A 15,883-nucleotide genomic window follows, 5' to 3' on the forward strand; every position below is an offset into this window, starting at 1 on the left:
TGATAGACACAAATACAGCCGCCACCAGGACCTGGGCCCTTGGCACCATACCGTTGATCCGGGCCATGGAAGACGCTCAGGACGTGTCCAGTGAGCGAGCAAGCACACGGCCAGAAAAACCATTGGCCTCACGTGATCTTGGCTGTGGGTGTTCTATTAATCACCCAACTAGAAAAGGGGTCCATTGTCCTATTGACGCAGGGCTGTATGGACAGCCCCATCCCCACCGCCAAGCTGTCACACACCCACCTTGCTAGTCCCTCTCTTCTTGGCAGTAGATTAAAGCAGGTGGGTTCAAAGGAGGGCGTCCAACATCTGGGACTCCCTAACGTGGGTGCTGACAGAATCCCAAACTTCAGCCGGCGCCTCAGATGTAAGCCAGTGGTGACCACACGTTCATAGTAGCGGAGCCCCGTGTTGAAATTACCTGAGAGGAAACACCAGGGCTTCCTAAAGCAGGAGGAAATCCAAGGGTTGAGCTGAACCTTCGTCTCCCGGGTGTGGAAACAAAGCCCAGAGAGGGGGTGACTCTCCAAGGGTCACACAGCCAGGGACAGACCCAGGAGTAGACCTTTGATACCAATTCTGCTACACCAAGATTTTCCTCCACACCCCACGGTGTGGCCTTGAGGTGGCGAAGGGCCGCGTGGCTGTGATCTTGCCCGGGGCCCAGCCTCCAGCCTCAGCCAGGGGGCACGGGCCACAAGAGACACAAATCCGGAGGGCGGGCGTGGGAGGCCTGTTCAGGGTCACAGCCTGGTTACGCCGTGTCTTTTTTTTCCTCTCTCTCTCTCTTTTAATTGAGTGTGAGGTGGTTGTTTTTTGTTTCCTTAAGAAATGGAAAAGAATGGAGCTGCGTAAACACGGCGATGCTAACTCCCTGAAAAACCTCCTGCCATTTTAACTCTGTTACTGGAGAAATAAAAGAGAAATAATTTGTCCACCCACACTTAGCTCTTTCTGACGAAGGTAGGTGAATATTGCTTTGCTAATCGAGGGTGACGGCTGGAAGTGGAGCCACGCTGACTGATCCCAGATTGAGCGGAAGCCACAGCAACCCCAGAAGGAGCGGCCCGCCGTGGGTCGGCAGGACCCGAGTCACCGGGCGCGTGTCCCGCCTTCCACAGGTCTCCCCCAGCCGGTAGTGATGGAGGCGCTGGACCAGGCCGAAGGGCTCGCGGACTCTCCGAGAGAAATGCCACCGCCCTCACCGCCTTCACAGCCCTCAGAGCCAGCTCAGAAGCCACCACCTCGAGGCGTCGGGAGCCACTCCCTCCCTGTCAGGAACAGCCTGTGCCTGTTGGCCGCCTCCCAGTTCCTGGTAAGGATATCACAGGCCTTACAAGGGCCTGACTGAGGGCAGGTGGAGGGACGGCCCCCTGCGTCCTCCCCAGGATGGCCACCTGGGGATCGTGGGAGGTGAGGGGCCTTCTCGGTGTCCCTCAGTGACTCCAAGCCCTCGGGCTGGTGTGTACAGGAGGCTGGAGTTCTCAGCTACAGCCTCAGCAGCTAAGACCCTCACAGCCTGCCTTCCCTAACCCGAGAAGCAGGACTTGAGGCCTCCCCAGCAGCCAGGCCTGCAGGGGTCTCTCTGAGAATTTCCCGTCCATGGAGATACATCTCTGGGAAACTTTTTACGTGGGTACCTGGTGGGGGTCCCTTCTGGGAAGGGTTTTATCTTGGCTCCCTCCAGTCAGCTTTTCTCCAGGGAGAGTCCTGAGGCCTGCTCTGCGCACACAGTACCTGGGCTCTTCCCTGAGCTCTGCAGTCTGGACCTTGGGGGGGCCGGGTTGAGGCTGCAGGTGAGCTCTGCAGGGGGACTATGGGGGCCGGGAGCCCAGGGTCCAAACTCAGTCTGCTCCCCCTGGCTGCCCCAGCTTGCCTGCGGGGTGCTCTGGCTCAGCGGCTATGGCCCCATCTGGTCACAGAATGCCACAGACCTCATCTCCTCCTTGCTCACACTCTCGGAACAGCTGGGACCCATGGTGAGTAAGCTCCAGGGAGCTCCAAGGTAGGAGGGAGCGACTGGGGACCTCCAGCCCCCCCAACCCCTGGATGGGGCTTCTCCGAGTTCAGAAGATACTTCCATGCCCCTGAAACCCATCTCCCTGCTCCCCACCCAGACCTGGTCGGCAGCTTTCAGAGCCTCAGTTCTGTCGCTGCCGGAATGAATGAGAACTTGGCCCCCCGCCACCACCACCCTGTGGTGACTGTCTGTCTCATGTTCCCCAGGCCTGGCTGGGCATTGGGACCTGGGAAGTCCCCAATCTGCTGCTGGTTACTCTGTCTGTGATCCTCATTACCACCCTGGTAAGGTACCTCCTGGCCTGACCTCCGTGCACCCCTCCTCTGACCCTGAGGCCCAGTCCCCCCCAGCTCCCACTTGATTTCTGAGCTAGATGTTTCAGGTCGGGGCAAGGACAGGGTATCTGTGCCCTTCCACTGGTGAGCCCAACCTGGGTTGAGGGACACCTTCTTTTTGAAGATGGGTTTGCGATGTTCTAAGCTGAGGGAAGGACTAAAGCCAGAGAAGACTGGTGTAGGAGCTCCACACCCCACTGAGAAGACCTCAGTCTACAAGAGACTGAGGGTTGGGGGAGGGTGGGGGCAGGGAGTCGGGTGGGGACTGGAAACTCCCATCTAGGTGAAGGGCGGTGCTATGCAGACGGCTCCCAGGAGAGCAGGGCTGCTCTAGACTCATTGAGGGCAGGGGACTCCATCTCATGGACACCCCGTCACTCAGGGGCCAGCTGACACGGCCCCAGGTCCACGATGCTGTGTCTTCCCAACTAGGTGTGGCACCTCCTGAGGGCTCCCCCAGAGCCACCCGCCCCACCGCGCCCTGAGGATAGACGCCAGTCCGTGAGCCGCCAGCCTTCCTTCACCTACTCCGAGTGGATGGAAGAGAAGGTCGAGGATGACTTCCTAGACCTGGACCCTGTCCCTGAGACTCCTGTGTTTGACTTCGTGATGGACATCAAGCCAGAGGCCGACCCTGCCTCACTCACCGTCAAGTCCATGGGTCTACAGGAAAGGTGGGAGGGGTGGAGAAGGGGTGGGCTCTATGGGCTTTTGAGCTCTCAGCTCCCCATCAGAAGGGCAGACGCCTGACTCTGACTCCCAGGGCCCAGGATAGAGCTGGCCTCTTAGTTTAGCCAGTGTAGACACATGCTCGTCAGGTCTGATTCCTATAGATCAGAGTGCCCCAAGGTAAATGCTGAGAAGTGCCGTTAATGCACACGAGCGCATAGGCATATACAGGTGTATGTGTGTGCACACTCACACATACGCTGCTGTGCTCAAGTAAGTTCGGGTAGGTTCCCTTATTACAGGACTCGTCCGGGCCTGTAACACGCTTGCGTTCATTGTAAATCAGCAAGCGGGTAGCGTGTGGCATTCCTCAAAGTCTGCTGACCACTCTGCTTTTATAGAATGTCCCGGAGTATTCCCCAGAACATACTTTGGGAGGTGTCAGCACCTTTTCAGAGCCTCGTTGGGTAAGCTGGATCACACCAGGTTTGAGTTCTCCACATGATATCTTGGAAGAAGCGCTGGACGAGGAGTCAGAAAACCTAGCTTTTAGTTTCGGCTCTGCGATTCCCTTACTGTGTGAGCTTGGGCAGTTCTTGTCCCCTCTCTGGGACTCGCTTTCCCTTTCTATGTGGTCAGCGCCCTTCAACTGTTCTGTTGACGCTTTAGACACCGAATGGGGTAGAGCCTGTCCAGTGCAGACATCTTTGCTGCTGCTATGCAGCCCCGGGACTCCGTCTTCCCCTGACAGCCAAGGGGCCTGGCCTCTCCTGGATGAGATTTCCATGACTCATGGCCAGCGTCAGCCAGGACTGGCGGGACCGAGGCCATGATGCGGAGGGGTAGAGCGTCGCTTTCCTGCTCTAGTCAGGTGCCCTCTCTCATGAGCTTCCTGGGGCCACAGGGCTGGGCACTGCCTCTGGGCAGTGACAGAAGAGAGTCCAGGGAGGGCTGTGTTGAGGCCGCCTTGGATGGAACCTCTGGAACCGGGGCCCCAAGCCCCCCACCTCAGTTAGCATCTCCATTGCAGGAGGCAGGAGACGGGGAATCAGGCCTAAGCCCCGGAGCTGAGACTCATGCTGCTCCCGTCAGGGGTGCTGTCACCCTCCCACTCCTCCCGCTGCCACCCTTGATCTCTCCCTCCCCACCTCCCCGCCCCTGAGACTCACCCCCCCCTTTCCCGGTCCTTCCAGGAGGGGCTCCAATGTCTCCCTGACCCTGGACATGTGCACACCAGGCTGCAATGAGGAGGGCTTCGGCTATCTCATGTCCCCACGTGAGGAGTCAGCCCGCGAGTACCTGCTCAGCGCCTCCCGTGTCCTGCAGGCCAAGGAGCTTCACGAGAAGGCCCTGGACCCCTTCCTGCTGCAGGCAGAATTCTTTGTGAGTCCTCCCGTGCCAGTCACGCCACTCTGGGTAGACCTTTCTGCTCACACCGATCACGCACCTAGCAAGGCAGTGGTGGGGGTGCCCAGAACCCAGCATCTGATGGATTTGTTATTTCCTTATCCGCTCTCCCACCATCTTGGGCGAGCTGCTTCCCCTCTGAGCCTCCGTTTCCTCACCTGGAAAATGGGGGTAGAAATCATAGGAATGTTGCAAGGATGAAAAACATGGCTAATGTGTGCAGAGGGCTCCGCTGGGTGACGGGTGCTTGGTGGCGTCCCCAAGTCCTCACTGCCCACTGCGGTGCTTTGAAAGTCAAAGAATGCCTTCCTTCTGACTTCCTGTTTTCCCTCCCTTCGCCCGGCTGACATCACCGAGCGTCGTTCATCCTCTGACATCCCTCCAGTCACCCCGTCCCCCTCTAGACCCTTTGCAGCAGCCTGGTCCAGCTGCCTCCTGTGGGATTTTGAGGGGCCCGATAAATGACATTTACCTGCTTTACCTGCCTGAGCCCTCAACCAGTCATCAGCTAAGACGTAATGACAGTGTCTCCTTTGTTTTCGTTGATGAAGGCAAAGTGTGAAATGAGGCTTAGGTGCGTCGTAATAGTGAGCTTTCTAATACTGACCCCCAGAATTTGCAGATTTTCTACCCACCCCAGGTGGTGCACCCCACACCCCATGGGGGCCATCCCTATGTTTGTTTCTCTGCAGGAGGGTCCCCAAAGGAGGAGGAAGGAAGGGGCTTGGGTCCAAAAGCTGATTCCTCACTCAAACCTACCCATCTGGTAACTCACCAGTATGGGCAGGAATGGGAAAGAGTTCTTGAGTATTCGGGGAGAGGCCAGAGGGATGGGGAAGCCATGAACCTCCCTCAGCTCCCCTTGCCCAGGCCACCTTGTCTCCTACCTGGACTGGATGGCCGTTTCCTCTGTGAAAACCGCAGTCACTCTCCGGCCCACTGCTCCACATTCTCCAGGGCTGGGCATCGCCTGTCTTACCCGAGTTGGGCTAGCCCAGCCTCTTTGTTCAGCCCTATGCCCCCCACCCCTACAGCGACTGTCCACTTCAAACTGGACCACCACCTCCCCCTACCCCCGGGCCTCTCCTCCCATGCCTGTACTCACATCATTGTCCCACTGGATGCTTCCAGAAAGCCTTCCTTAACCACCCGAGCCTCAGTTCTGCTCTGTGTCCCCCATCATCACCTCCCCTTGAAGAAGGGGTTTGAATCCTCTCTGGTGTTTCCTGTTCAGTAGATTGTTGTTGAATTTGCCCAGAGAGAAAAGAACATGGCCTGCACGCTCACTCCGTGGGCACTTTTGGACACGTTGGTTTTGGTTTTGGTTATTTTTTTGTTTTTTTCAATTCTCACAGTAACCCAAGAAAGTGAATCTTTCTCAGTACTTAAAGCCCATACTTACTATGTCCAAAAACTGTGGACACTGTGAAACTACGTGTAGTCAGGCGCTGAGCAGCGGGGTCAGATGGAAGGGGGGGGGGTGAAGAAGCCCAAGGCACTGGGGAGTCATCCCGGAGAACAGTGGGGAGGGGCCAAGAGGTGAACTTACAGCCTAGGAACTGTTTGGACAGGTGGAGAGGGATGGGATCAGGGCTCCCGACTAGCAGAGTCAGAAGGCACGCTGGGAGCTCAGACCTGGAGCGGGATGGAGAGGGGCGTATTTGCAGCACCGAAGAGACCTGCCTGTAACTAGAGAGCGGGTCACTGAGAACAACCCACGGTAAACAAAGACCAGATCCAAGGCGACCTCACATGCCAGGTGGAGAAGTGTGAACTTGGGGCTCTCGACACAGAGCATGATTGGGAGGTGCAAACATATCCTTGGGAGCTCAGAAGGAGGCTCTTTTCCCGGGGAGAATCGGGGAAGGCTTCTTGGAGGAGATGGCATTTAAGGTGGACAGGACAGAGGATGGGGTGGATGTTAACCACAAGGAGTATGGCACTGCCTGAGCTCCTGCGGTGGGGATGCCCTGGGTGGGAACCCAGATCCGTGAAGCCATTCAGGTTGGCTGCAGCGCAGGGAGTGTGATTGGCCAGGTCCCTGGTTCTCTCCTTGTTCTTTGTTCAGCAGCCATTAATTGAGTGTCTACTATGTGCCAGGTTGGCCCTTGATCGACTATAATAATAGTAACATTTATTATTTACTCACTACATGCCAGGTGCTATTCTAAATGCTTTTTATGTGCAGTGACTCATTTAATACTAAATGTTTACTGAAAGAAGGCATGCACTCAAGCAAACGTCTGGACTAGAAGTTAGGGGCACACCGGTGCCTGGATTCAAACGTCTGTGAGAGCCAGCCCACAGCTGCTAACTCCCCCGTGTCCTCATCTTGCAGGAAATCCCCATGAACTTTGTGGATCCGAAGGAGTATGACATCCCTGGGCTAGTGCGGAAGAACCGGTACAAAACCATCCTTCCCAGTGAGTACTCGCTGCCCCAGAAGGTGAGGGCAGGCTCACCCTCACCTGGGTGCCCCTTGCCCTGAGCTAGGCCTTCAGGGTCACGAGAAGGAGGGAAGGAGGGTTAGGGGGTACCGAGTGCCGGGAAAGTCTCCCTGCTCAGGGCAGAGGTTAGTTCTTTCCTTCACCCTTGCCCTGGCTGTGCCTGGCTCTGGAAACCCAGAGAGAAAGAGGGAAGGTCGTAAGAGCTCCTAGACGGTGCGTGGTGACTAGAGAGTATTTTCACTCTCTTTTATCTCTTCAGAGTGGGCAGATTTTGAAGGGAGGAAATGAGGGCTCCGAGAGGTTAATTGGCTCATCCACAGTCACGCAGCCAGGAAGTTTCAAACTGGGCCTCCTTGACCCCCGGAACTGGGCTCTTTGGTCTACCTTGAGTTGACTTTGTTCTGGTTGTGAGTCCTCTCCCAGGAAGAGCCGCCCCACAAGGGAATGAGCTGCCTGTCAGAGAGCGAGCTCCACGTCACTCAGGGTGTGCAAGTGAAGCTGCATGGTCAGTCCCCTGGCGGGTCTGAGAGGGACAGTTAGACCAGGTGACCGAACGTTCCTCTTTCAGCCTGGGGTGTCATTTTCGGATAACTTTCATCAAGCCCCTGTCTGCCTGTCACCCCTGCCAAGTTCAGGCCCCAGGCCCCAAGGCTGGCTTAGGGGGTGACGTGTTGGAAGTGAGTCCCCACCAACCTACTCCGCTCGGTTGGTGGAGTAACGAGGCTTTAAAAAAGCAGTTTTCCCATCAGCATCTCCAACAACATGTAAGATGTCATGACTTATTTTTAACTTTTAAAATATCGACTTGTGGTTGCTATGGTTACACAGTCTCTAGGTAGTTCCGGTTAAACAAAGCACCATTTAAGGCCAGGATGCATTATTCAGGGCTGCTCACCTCGTCCCTCATCTTGCCACCCTCCAACCAGGCAGCCCCGCGTGAAGGGAGGGGCTCGGGTACCCCAGAACCGGGGGCTTTGCTGGCCACTCGGAATGACCCCTGGGGGAGGCTGGGAGCCAGGCCATCGCTCCAGCGGTCCCCACTGGATTGCTGAGAGGCCCTGGGCCACTTTCACCATGCTCTGAGCCTGCAGGCCCTGGAGCTCAACAGAGAATCCTCTGTGGCCAGCAAGAATTGACCCTGTGCCTCAGAGCCCGGGATCCGCGCGGGGGTGTGTGTGACAGAGGACACGTCAGGCTTGGCAGAGGCCCACCAGATCCAGGACACCCCGAGGCTTGTTCTCTCATTCGCTTGGCCCACATTTGCTGAGCCCCTACCCCAGGGGATGAGAATTCAGGCATGAATGAGACACAGGGAGTTCACAGTCTAATGGAAGAAACAGATCCGTGGACAGTTACTAGGACAAAGTGACCGGTAACCCAGCTGGCAGCACTGAGGACAAGATACAGGGGAGCGCTTTCTGTCCATTTGCCACTGTGTCCCAAGTACCAAAATAGTGCCTGACACATAGCAGACATTCTGCTCCTGTTTGAATGAGGGAGGGAGGGAGGGAGGGGTGGGAAGGATAGAAGGAAGGGAGGGAGGAAGGGAGGAAGGGAGGGAGGGAGGAAGGAAGGAAATCTCGTATCAGCTCTCCCTCGCCATCCTCACTGCCAAATGACTTTTTGGGGTTCAGGGCTTGTATGTTGCCTAATTCCAGGGGTGCCATTTACATGGACTGCGCTGACATAATGCCCCTGGAGTTGGGCTTGGCAGTAATCTCCTGGCTGGTCTCCCCTCCTGTCCGTCATCTACCATTGTCCCCGAAATGGTGCAAAGCAGACATCCAGTCATGTCATTCTTCTCCTTTACCCTGTCATTGCCACCTTTATAATCCTCCGGTTTAGGTCCAGCCTTATAAGCATGGTTTATAAGACCCTTTGTCATTTGGTTCCTCACCACCTCATGTCACCACCCCCCGCCTGGCCCCGTGCACTGGCATCAGACAGAATGGTGTTCCCTACCCCTGCTCCTACAGGGCCTTCAGACCCAGCCTGGGTGCTTTCAGACCACACGCTGCTTGTCTGCCTGCCTGGCACTTGGGGGCAGGGACCGTGTCCTGTTTGCCGTGGAGTCCCTACCCCCCAGCACAGTGCCAGGCACGGAGGCAGTATTCAGTGGGGTCAGTAGAACCATTCCTGTTCCCACAGTGGTTCTTCTTCAACGCCAGAGGCCCTGGTGGCTGGTCAAAGAGGGGTGTGCCCACTTCTAGCACCTAATTTGGGCAGGCAGGGAGGTGGCCCTTCAGCACTCCCCGCTCCTCTCTTCTGCTGGCCACCCAGAGTCTCCTTCATGGACCCTCCCTCCTCCACCCCTAACCTCTCTGTGCCCCTGTCCACAAGGGGGCCCCACCCCCAGATCACCTGCCAGGACTTCCGGGCATGGGAGGGAGGAGAACTCGCCTCCCCATAAAAGGTCCGGAGAACGGAGGCTTGTGAGGGTCACCTCCTGTTTCTCCTACCAGGTCTGGGATCCTCTCGACCTGTTAACCTACAGGGAAACTTGTAATAATGGCAGCGATCACAGCTACGTGCTGTGCGATACAGTGCATGCTGGGCTAAGTTACTGGCCTGAGGACACCTGGATACCATTCACTCCTTTTATTTTTACAAGACCAGCGGGGCCATGACGGAAGGGATGTCTCCGGTTGACAGACGCGGCACAGGGGAACTAAGGAAATTGTGCCCGTTGGCACTCGTAGCAAGTCACAGAGCCAGGACTTGAACCCCGCCCTCTGGCTCCCCTGTGCTGCCTCGGAGAGCCCCAGACTGTATGCCAGATGTGCCTGTAGTTCAGCCTGTAGTTTCTCGGGAGAGAAACCGAAGCCCAGAGAAGGGCTAAGACCGTGAGCTGGTGACAGAGCCAGACCAGAGGCCAGGGCCGCAGGCCCCCAGCCAACTCCCTGCCCGCCTCACATGGCCTCCCCGTCCCAGTCCCAGCCTCTGCTGGCTGACAGAATAGTCAGTTCAGGGAGGCTGTAGCTGGAACAAAACAGATTCTACTCCAAGAAGAGGAGCAGGAGGTTGTGAGAATCTGCGGCTGTGGGATTTGACACGGGAATAGACTGGGAGAAAAAGGAAAAAGCCCTCTGTGCGCACGTGCACCTGCTGCTAAGACCCTACCATTTCATCCATCCCTGGGCTCTCCCTTGGCTCTCTACCCCCAGATCTTAATAGCTCTTTATAAAGCACTTGACGGTTTACCTCGCACTTTCACAGCTGTTTTCTCGTTTAGCTTCCCAGTAACGCTGGGAAGTGGGCGTGTCTACCCCCCGTATTACAGATAGGAAAGTGGAGGCTTAGGAAGGACATGTGCTTTTCAAGTGTGCACAGCACATCAGTGACAGTGCGTACCCAAACTCTGCCACCCCTGCCGACCAGGATGTGCACTGTAGGTAATTCCTTTTCTGGACTTAGCCCCACTCCTCTCCAGAACATGACGCACAGTGAGCCCGGGGCAGCTTAAGGGACACAGGCAAGGGGCAGGCAATGATGCTATGGAGGTGGAGACCCAGGGTCACGGAGACAGGCCTGTGTTTTGCTAGTGGGTAGGCGAAGGAGGAACTTCAGGAGTCCCAGGAAAAATGTGGGTGCCCGGAAGCGGGCCAGATAAGGTGAGCCCTGCACTAGAAGGGTGCTGCTTCTGTCAAATACCAGCCTCACCTGTCTCCCCCCGCACCCCAGACCCCCACAGCAGAGTATGTCTGACCTCGCCAGACCCCGATGACCCTCTGAGTTCCTACATCAACGCCAACTACATCCGGGTACGTAGCCCCATCCCAGCGACCTCTCCCTGAAAGGGAGGCCCAAGCCAACAGGATCTGACCTCCAGGCTTGCCCTTAAGCCAGCGTGGCTCCTGCCAGCCCCCTGGGAAGGGCCTGAGTGTGGGGACTGGGCCCAGGGAGCGCTGCGTCCGACCCTGATAGCCTGGACTTGGCTGGCCACAGGGCTACGGTGGGGAGGAGAAGGTGTACATTGCCACGCAGGGACCCATCGTCAGCACGGTCAGCGACTTCTGGCGCATGGTGTGGCAGGAGCAGACACCCATCATCGTCATGATCACCAACATCGAGGAGATGAATGAGGTAGGCACCCCATGCCGCTGCCAGGCGTCTGCTGCTTTGTGCCCTCGGCTAAGCATCTTGTTTCCGTATGAATCCTTACAACAGTCTCGTGAGGGTGGTAGTGTTCACGCCACTGCCAAGGGGAGGAAATGGGAGGCTGAGCGAGGTTAAGTCCAGGCCCTGCCCTCTCCACCTGCCCGGCTTATGCTCTGATCGGGTCCTGCCTCCCTGCCCGCTGGGGCCCACTCCAGCTACTTCTTTACCCATAGTAGCCCATGTAATTGAATCCCCACTAGAGTGCTTCAGAGTAGGCATCACTTCCGGTTTCCAGATGAGGAAACTGAGGCTCAAAAAAGGGAAGTAACGTACAGGTTATGAAGCTGAGGTTTGAACTGCCGTCTAACTGCGAACCTGTTGTCCTTTTATATCTTGCCCTGCTGGCCCTGGTGGGGCACTGGGGAAACCGGGTGGGGAACTGGGAGTGTATTGCAGCCTGGTCTGGGCCCCTGCAGAAGTGCACTGAGTATTGGCCGGAGGAGCAGGTGATGTACGACGGAGTGGAGATCACTGTGCAGAAAGTCATTCATACCGAGGATTACCGGCTGCGACTCATCTCCCTCAGGGTGAGGCCAGGGACTGGGCTGGGCCGGACTGGGAGGATGGGGGACAGGGCCATGACCGGGGGCCTCCACAGATAACGGGGTCTGTAGCTGAAATCCAGGCCTCTGTCACTCTCAGGATGTACTGATAAACAGGGATGAGGGAGGGGTGAATGGACTTGGGGGCCGGAGGCAGGACCAGATATCAGTTGTATTTTATGCTCTTGGGCTCTCTCTCTGTCTACACTGTCATTCATGATGCCTTCCAACTCTGCTTCAGATACACTCAAGTCCAGAACTGCCTGGGTAAGAGATCTCCAAACAACCTCCAGTCCTTAGAATTGAAGGTCCATTAGAACTTTGAGATCCTGTAGTATTCAATCTGTCCACCAGAGGGCAGACACTTCTTGCTGCGTTTGGGTTGCACAGGAAAGTCATGGTTACACAAAAAGGGGAAAAAAAAAAAAAAAGGAAGACATACTAAATATGAGCAATACAAAACAGCCCAAAAGAGTGGGGGGAGGTATCCTCCCACCCTGAAGTGGTGCTTCTTCTAGGCTCAGCATAAGAGAGGAGATTGTTCCTCTGGAATCCTCTGGATTGGGTAGAGCCCAATGTAATAACCCCAAAGGCTGGGAGAGGTGAGCCAAGTACCAGGAAGCTTTCTGCTTCCCCAGAAAGAGAGGCTGAGGTGAGGTGAGGGCCGCCTCATTGTCACACTGCCATGGGAAGTATTTACTTTTGTCCATGAGTCCATGAGTCTCTACAAGAAGCCTCCCTATGCCTGGTTCTGGGTGGGTACTGGGATCACAGACTGTCCAAAGCCTGGACTCTCTCCTAAAGGAGCACCCCTAATGGTAAGTACCAGGCTAGAGATTGGCAAGAACATAGAAGAAGGCCACTCCATTAGCCAGGGTGTTCAGGGAGGGCTTCCTGGAAGTGGTGGTGCTGAATGGAGTTTGCAGGATGAGTAGGAGTTGACTAGGGGCAAACAAGGGAGAAAACATTCCAGGCAGAGAAAAAAGTTAAAAAGAAAGGCACAGAAGATGGAATAGCTCTGTGTGTGTGTGTGTGTGTGTGTGTGTGTGTGTGTGTGCGCGTGTGTGCGCGCACGCGCGCGCACAGCAGAGGTTTTATGTACAAACCATCTGGAGTGCTCCTGCACTCCAGATTGAGTACTACTCGTGTTCAGGGATAGGAGACGGGCTTGGAGGGCTAGATCCTATACGGTGTGTCTCATTTGCCAGACTGAAGACTAAGGAGAGTGGGTTTTATTCGGAGAGCAATAAGGGCCATTGGAGAGTTCTGAGCAGGAGAGCAGCGTGTCCAGATCTGTGCTGCACACGGACCACGTTTGGCCACTGTGGGGATAGAGCAGTCAGGGGGGAGGGAGAGACGGTGGAGACACGATAAAGGGCAAAGTGGAGATGGAGCTGGTGGAGAGGCAAGAACACTGACAAGACTTGGGGGTGGTGGCAGGCGAAGCATAGTGACGTGAGCAGGAGAGCCCCCAGGCTCCTGGTCATGAGACTGAGGGGTGACCCGGCTGTTTAAGATAAGGGAGCAGAGGACAGGAGCGGATTGGAGAGGGACTCTCTACCTCTCTTGGAGGACCCTGGAGTTGTTGGGGCAGAACGGACCAGGGAAGACCAGTTGTCACTGAGCAGCTTCCACTACCAAGCTGGCTGTGGGTCTCTGATGCCACTGAGCAGTACGAGCAGCACGGTGTAGGTGGCAGAGGCCGTGGGTCCCACGCCGGGGTCTCCCCACTGTGTTCTCGCTGCTCCCTTCCCAACTTTGGGCTGCGTTGGGGACTCTAAGAGTTCACATGTATCTGGGGTGGGTCTCTGTCTCCTGGACAGAGCGGGACCGAAGAGCGAGGCCTGAAGCATTACTGGTTCACGTCCTGGCCCGACCAGAAGACCCCAGACCGGGCCCCCCCACTCCTGCACCTGGTGCGGGAGGTGGAGGAGGCCGCCCGGCAGGAGGGGCCCCGCTGCGCCCCCATCGTCGTCCACTGCAGGTGGGTCCTCCCAGCCACCCACCAGGGCAGCGCAGCATCCCTGCTCCCCACGCCGGTCCGTTCCTTACCCCAGCGTCCCCTCTGCCCTCAGTGCAGGGATTGGGAGGACGGGCTGCTTCATCGCCACCAGCATCTGCTGCCAGCAGCTGCGGCAGGAGGGAGTGGTGGACATCCTTAAGACCACGTGCCAGCTCCGTCAGGACAGGTCAGCCCGTGCATGGGGGTGGGGGCGCATGGGGAGAGACTGAGGCACGCGTGGGGTGCGGGGCAGGAGGACCCACGGCACATGGACGTGCTGGTGGATGGGGAGTGGAGGACACAGATGGGGAGAGGAGCTGGATCCAGACAGCTGCTGGCCGGATGAGGAGGGGAAAGGAACCCAGCTGGGGAGGGGGGAGGGGTGGTGGGGCACGTCCTCTCTGTCCCTGCTGTGTGCGCCAGAGCTGGGCGGGACAGGAAGGAGCAGAGGGACGTGGCTGGCAAGGGTTGACCCCTCCGCGCTACACAAAGACCAGGCCCCTCGCGAATGATGGGCAGTCGTGGGTTTGGGGGCACCCTCCCGCAGCCCGTCGTCTCTCAACCATCCCGTCTCCACTGTGCATCTCTGCCCGCAGGGGCGGCATGATCCAGACATGTGAGCAATACCAGTTTGTACACCATGTCATGAGCCTCTACGAGAAGCAGCTGTCACGCCAGTCCCCAGAGTGACTGCGCTCCTGCCCCGAGGTCCTCTGGGCACCGCCCAACCTGAGTCTGGGCCCTCCGCCCCGGTTCCATGTGGGGCCCTGCCTCGGGTCCCCGCCTGCCCCCTGTCCCTGCCCCTCCTGCTTCCTTCTCTCTAGTCTGTTCCTTCCTCCTCCCTCCTCCGGCAGCCTTGGCCTGGCCCCTGCTCCCGAACATAGCTCTTCCTACTGTACATACTGGGGACTGGGGCAGGGTGGGAGAGGGATGTGCCAGGCCAGGCCTGGGGTCCCGGGGCCTGACCCATGCCATGCAGACCTGGGGCCTCAGTTTTTAATGATAGTTCCATTGCTACTTGATCCAAAACGTTTCTGTGCCGCAAGCGTCCCGCTGTAGCGTGTCTGTCTGTCCGTCCATCTCTGCTGTCTGTACCGGACACTGTGTCTCCTCGGCCCGGGGAAAGGGGTGATGAGCTCCAGCCCCACAGTAGCCCAGGCAGAGGCGCCTGCCCTGGGCCCCCACCCCCACTTCCCACCCGGCAGATTGCATTTTGCCCCAGTTACTGAGCTCGGGATGGGGAGCACCTGAGGAATGGGCCGAGAGATCTCAGCTGGGCGAGAGGTCTCTGGGTTGGGGTGGGGTGAGTATCACAGCCAGGATGACCTCTTGGTGTCAGATGCCTTCAGGAGGCAGTGACCAGCCTGTGAGGCATTGAGGAAGCAGGGGACAGAGGGGGGCTGTGAACCCAGAGGACCTGAGCCCTGGTGGGGGGTGGGAGAAGGGGGAGCTCTGAGGGTGGGGTGGGGTCTGGGCCCCAGATCCGTGTGGAACACTTTTCTGTGTCACCGTGGGAAAGCCTTCCCAGAAGTCTCGCTGCGTGTAGCTCTGCGTGTGTTCCTGTGTCCATGCGTGTGTTGAGAGCCCGTCAGTCGGGCGTGCATGACTCTTGGCAACATGTGTTATCTTGGAGCCACGTGTTTTTATTGCTGACTTTAAATATTTATTCCACGGCAGACAGAGACATTTGGTGTCTTTTTATAATTTGCTCGTGGTCATTGAATAGAGCAATAAACGGAGCATTTTGAGCAAAACTAGTCTCCTGCGTCCGTATAATTGCCTCTCCCCTCCCTGCCTCCCTGTAATCCGGTCTTTGTGCATCCTCTACACACACACACACACACACACACACACACACACACACACTCAAGGTCCCTAGCGCCTGGTCTCTGTGCACCCTCTACACACACACGCTCACACAACACACACACACTCAGAGGCACACCCTCCAGCTCCCTAGTGCCCCCCGTGGAGATTGGAAGTATGGGCCAAATCCATTTGATTTTGGCACATCCAGGAGGCCTGGACCATGAGGAGCCTCAAGGACAGGTATGGGAGGCTTCCAGAGAAGGCAAAGTGTCTGGAAGACCACCAGCTCCGACAGATGGGCCAGAGAGGCCAAGGCTCGGGCAGGGAGACTTTCAGGTCACACCCAGGCTCCTCCCTGTTGGCCAGCCCACTTATCCCATCAGCCCTACAGGTCCCAATAGCAGCTGCAACCTGGACGTTTCCCTTATAAGGCCTGGGCTGACAGTAGCCTCCCCCCCAAAGCACCCAGGGACTCTGCCCCAGGGCTC

At 57.1% G+C, this 15,883-nt stretch overlaps 1 protein-coding gene across 1 annotated transcript in view; it reads left to right on the forward strand.

Annotated features, from left to right (window-relative positions):
* PTPN5 (protein tyrosine phosphatase non-receptor type 5) overlaps positions 1-15,442 on the forward strand; it is a 55,047-nt gene extending 39,605 nt beyond the window's left edge. The window contains exons 4-15 of the mRNA XM_049618110.1: positions 1,128-1,321; positions 1,878-1,985; positions 2,233-2,310; positions 2,794-3,035; positions 4,224-4,413; positions 6,776-6,860; positions 10,566-10,645; positions 10,830-10,967; positions 11,459-11,569; positions 13,408-13,568; positions 13,660-13,773; positions 14,183-15,442. Coding sequence (XP_049474067.1) covers positions 1,128-1,321; positions 1,878-1,985; positions 2,233-2,310; positions 2,794-3,035; positions 4,224-4,413; positions 6,776-6,860; positions 10,566-10,645; positions 10,830-10,967; positions 11,459-11,569; positions 13,408-13,568; positions 13,660-13,773; positions 14,183-14,276 — 1,595 coding nt within the window. The 3' untranslated portion in view covers positions 14,277-15,442. The remainder of the gene's footprint in view (positions 1-1,127; positions 1,322-1,877; positions 1,986-2,232; positions 2,311-2,793; positions 3,036-4,223; positions 4,414-6,775; positions 6,861-10,565; positions 10,646-10,829; positions 10,968-11,458; positions 11,570-13,407; positions 13,569-13,659; positions 13,774-14,182) is intronic.
* Positions 15,443-15,883: the final 441 nt, after the last annotated feature.

The sequence above is a fragment of the Panthera uncia genome, chromosome D1, assembly GCF_023721935.1.
Source record: "Panthera uncia isolate 11264 chromosome D1, Puncia_PCG_1.0, whole genome shotgun sequence".
Lineage (NCBI taxonomy): Eukaryota > Metazoa > Chordata > Mammalia > Carnivora > Felidae > Panthera > Panthera uncia.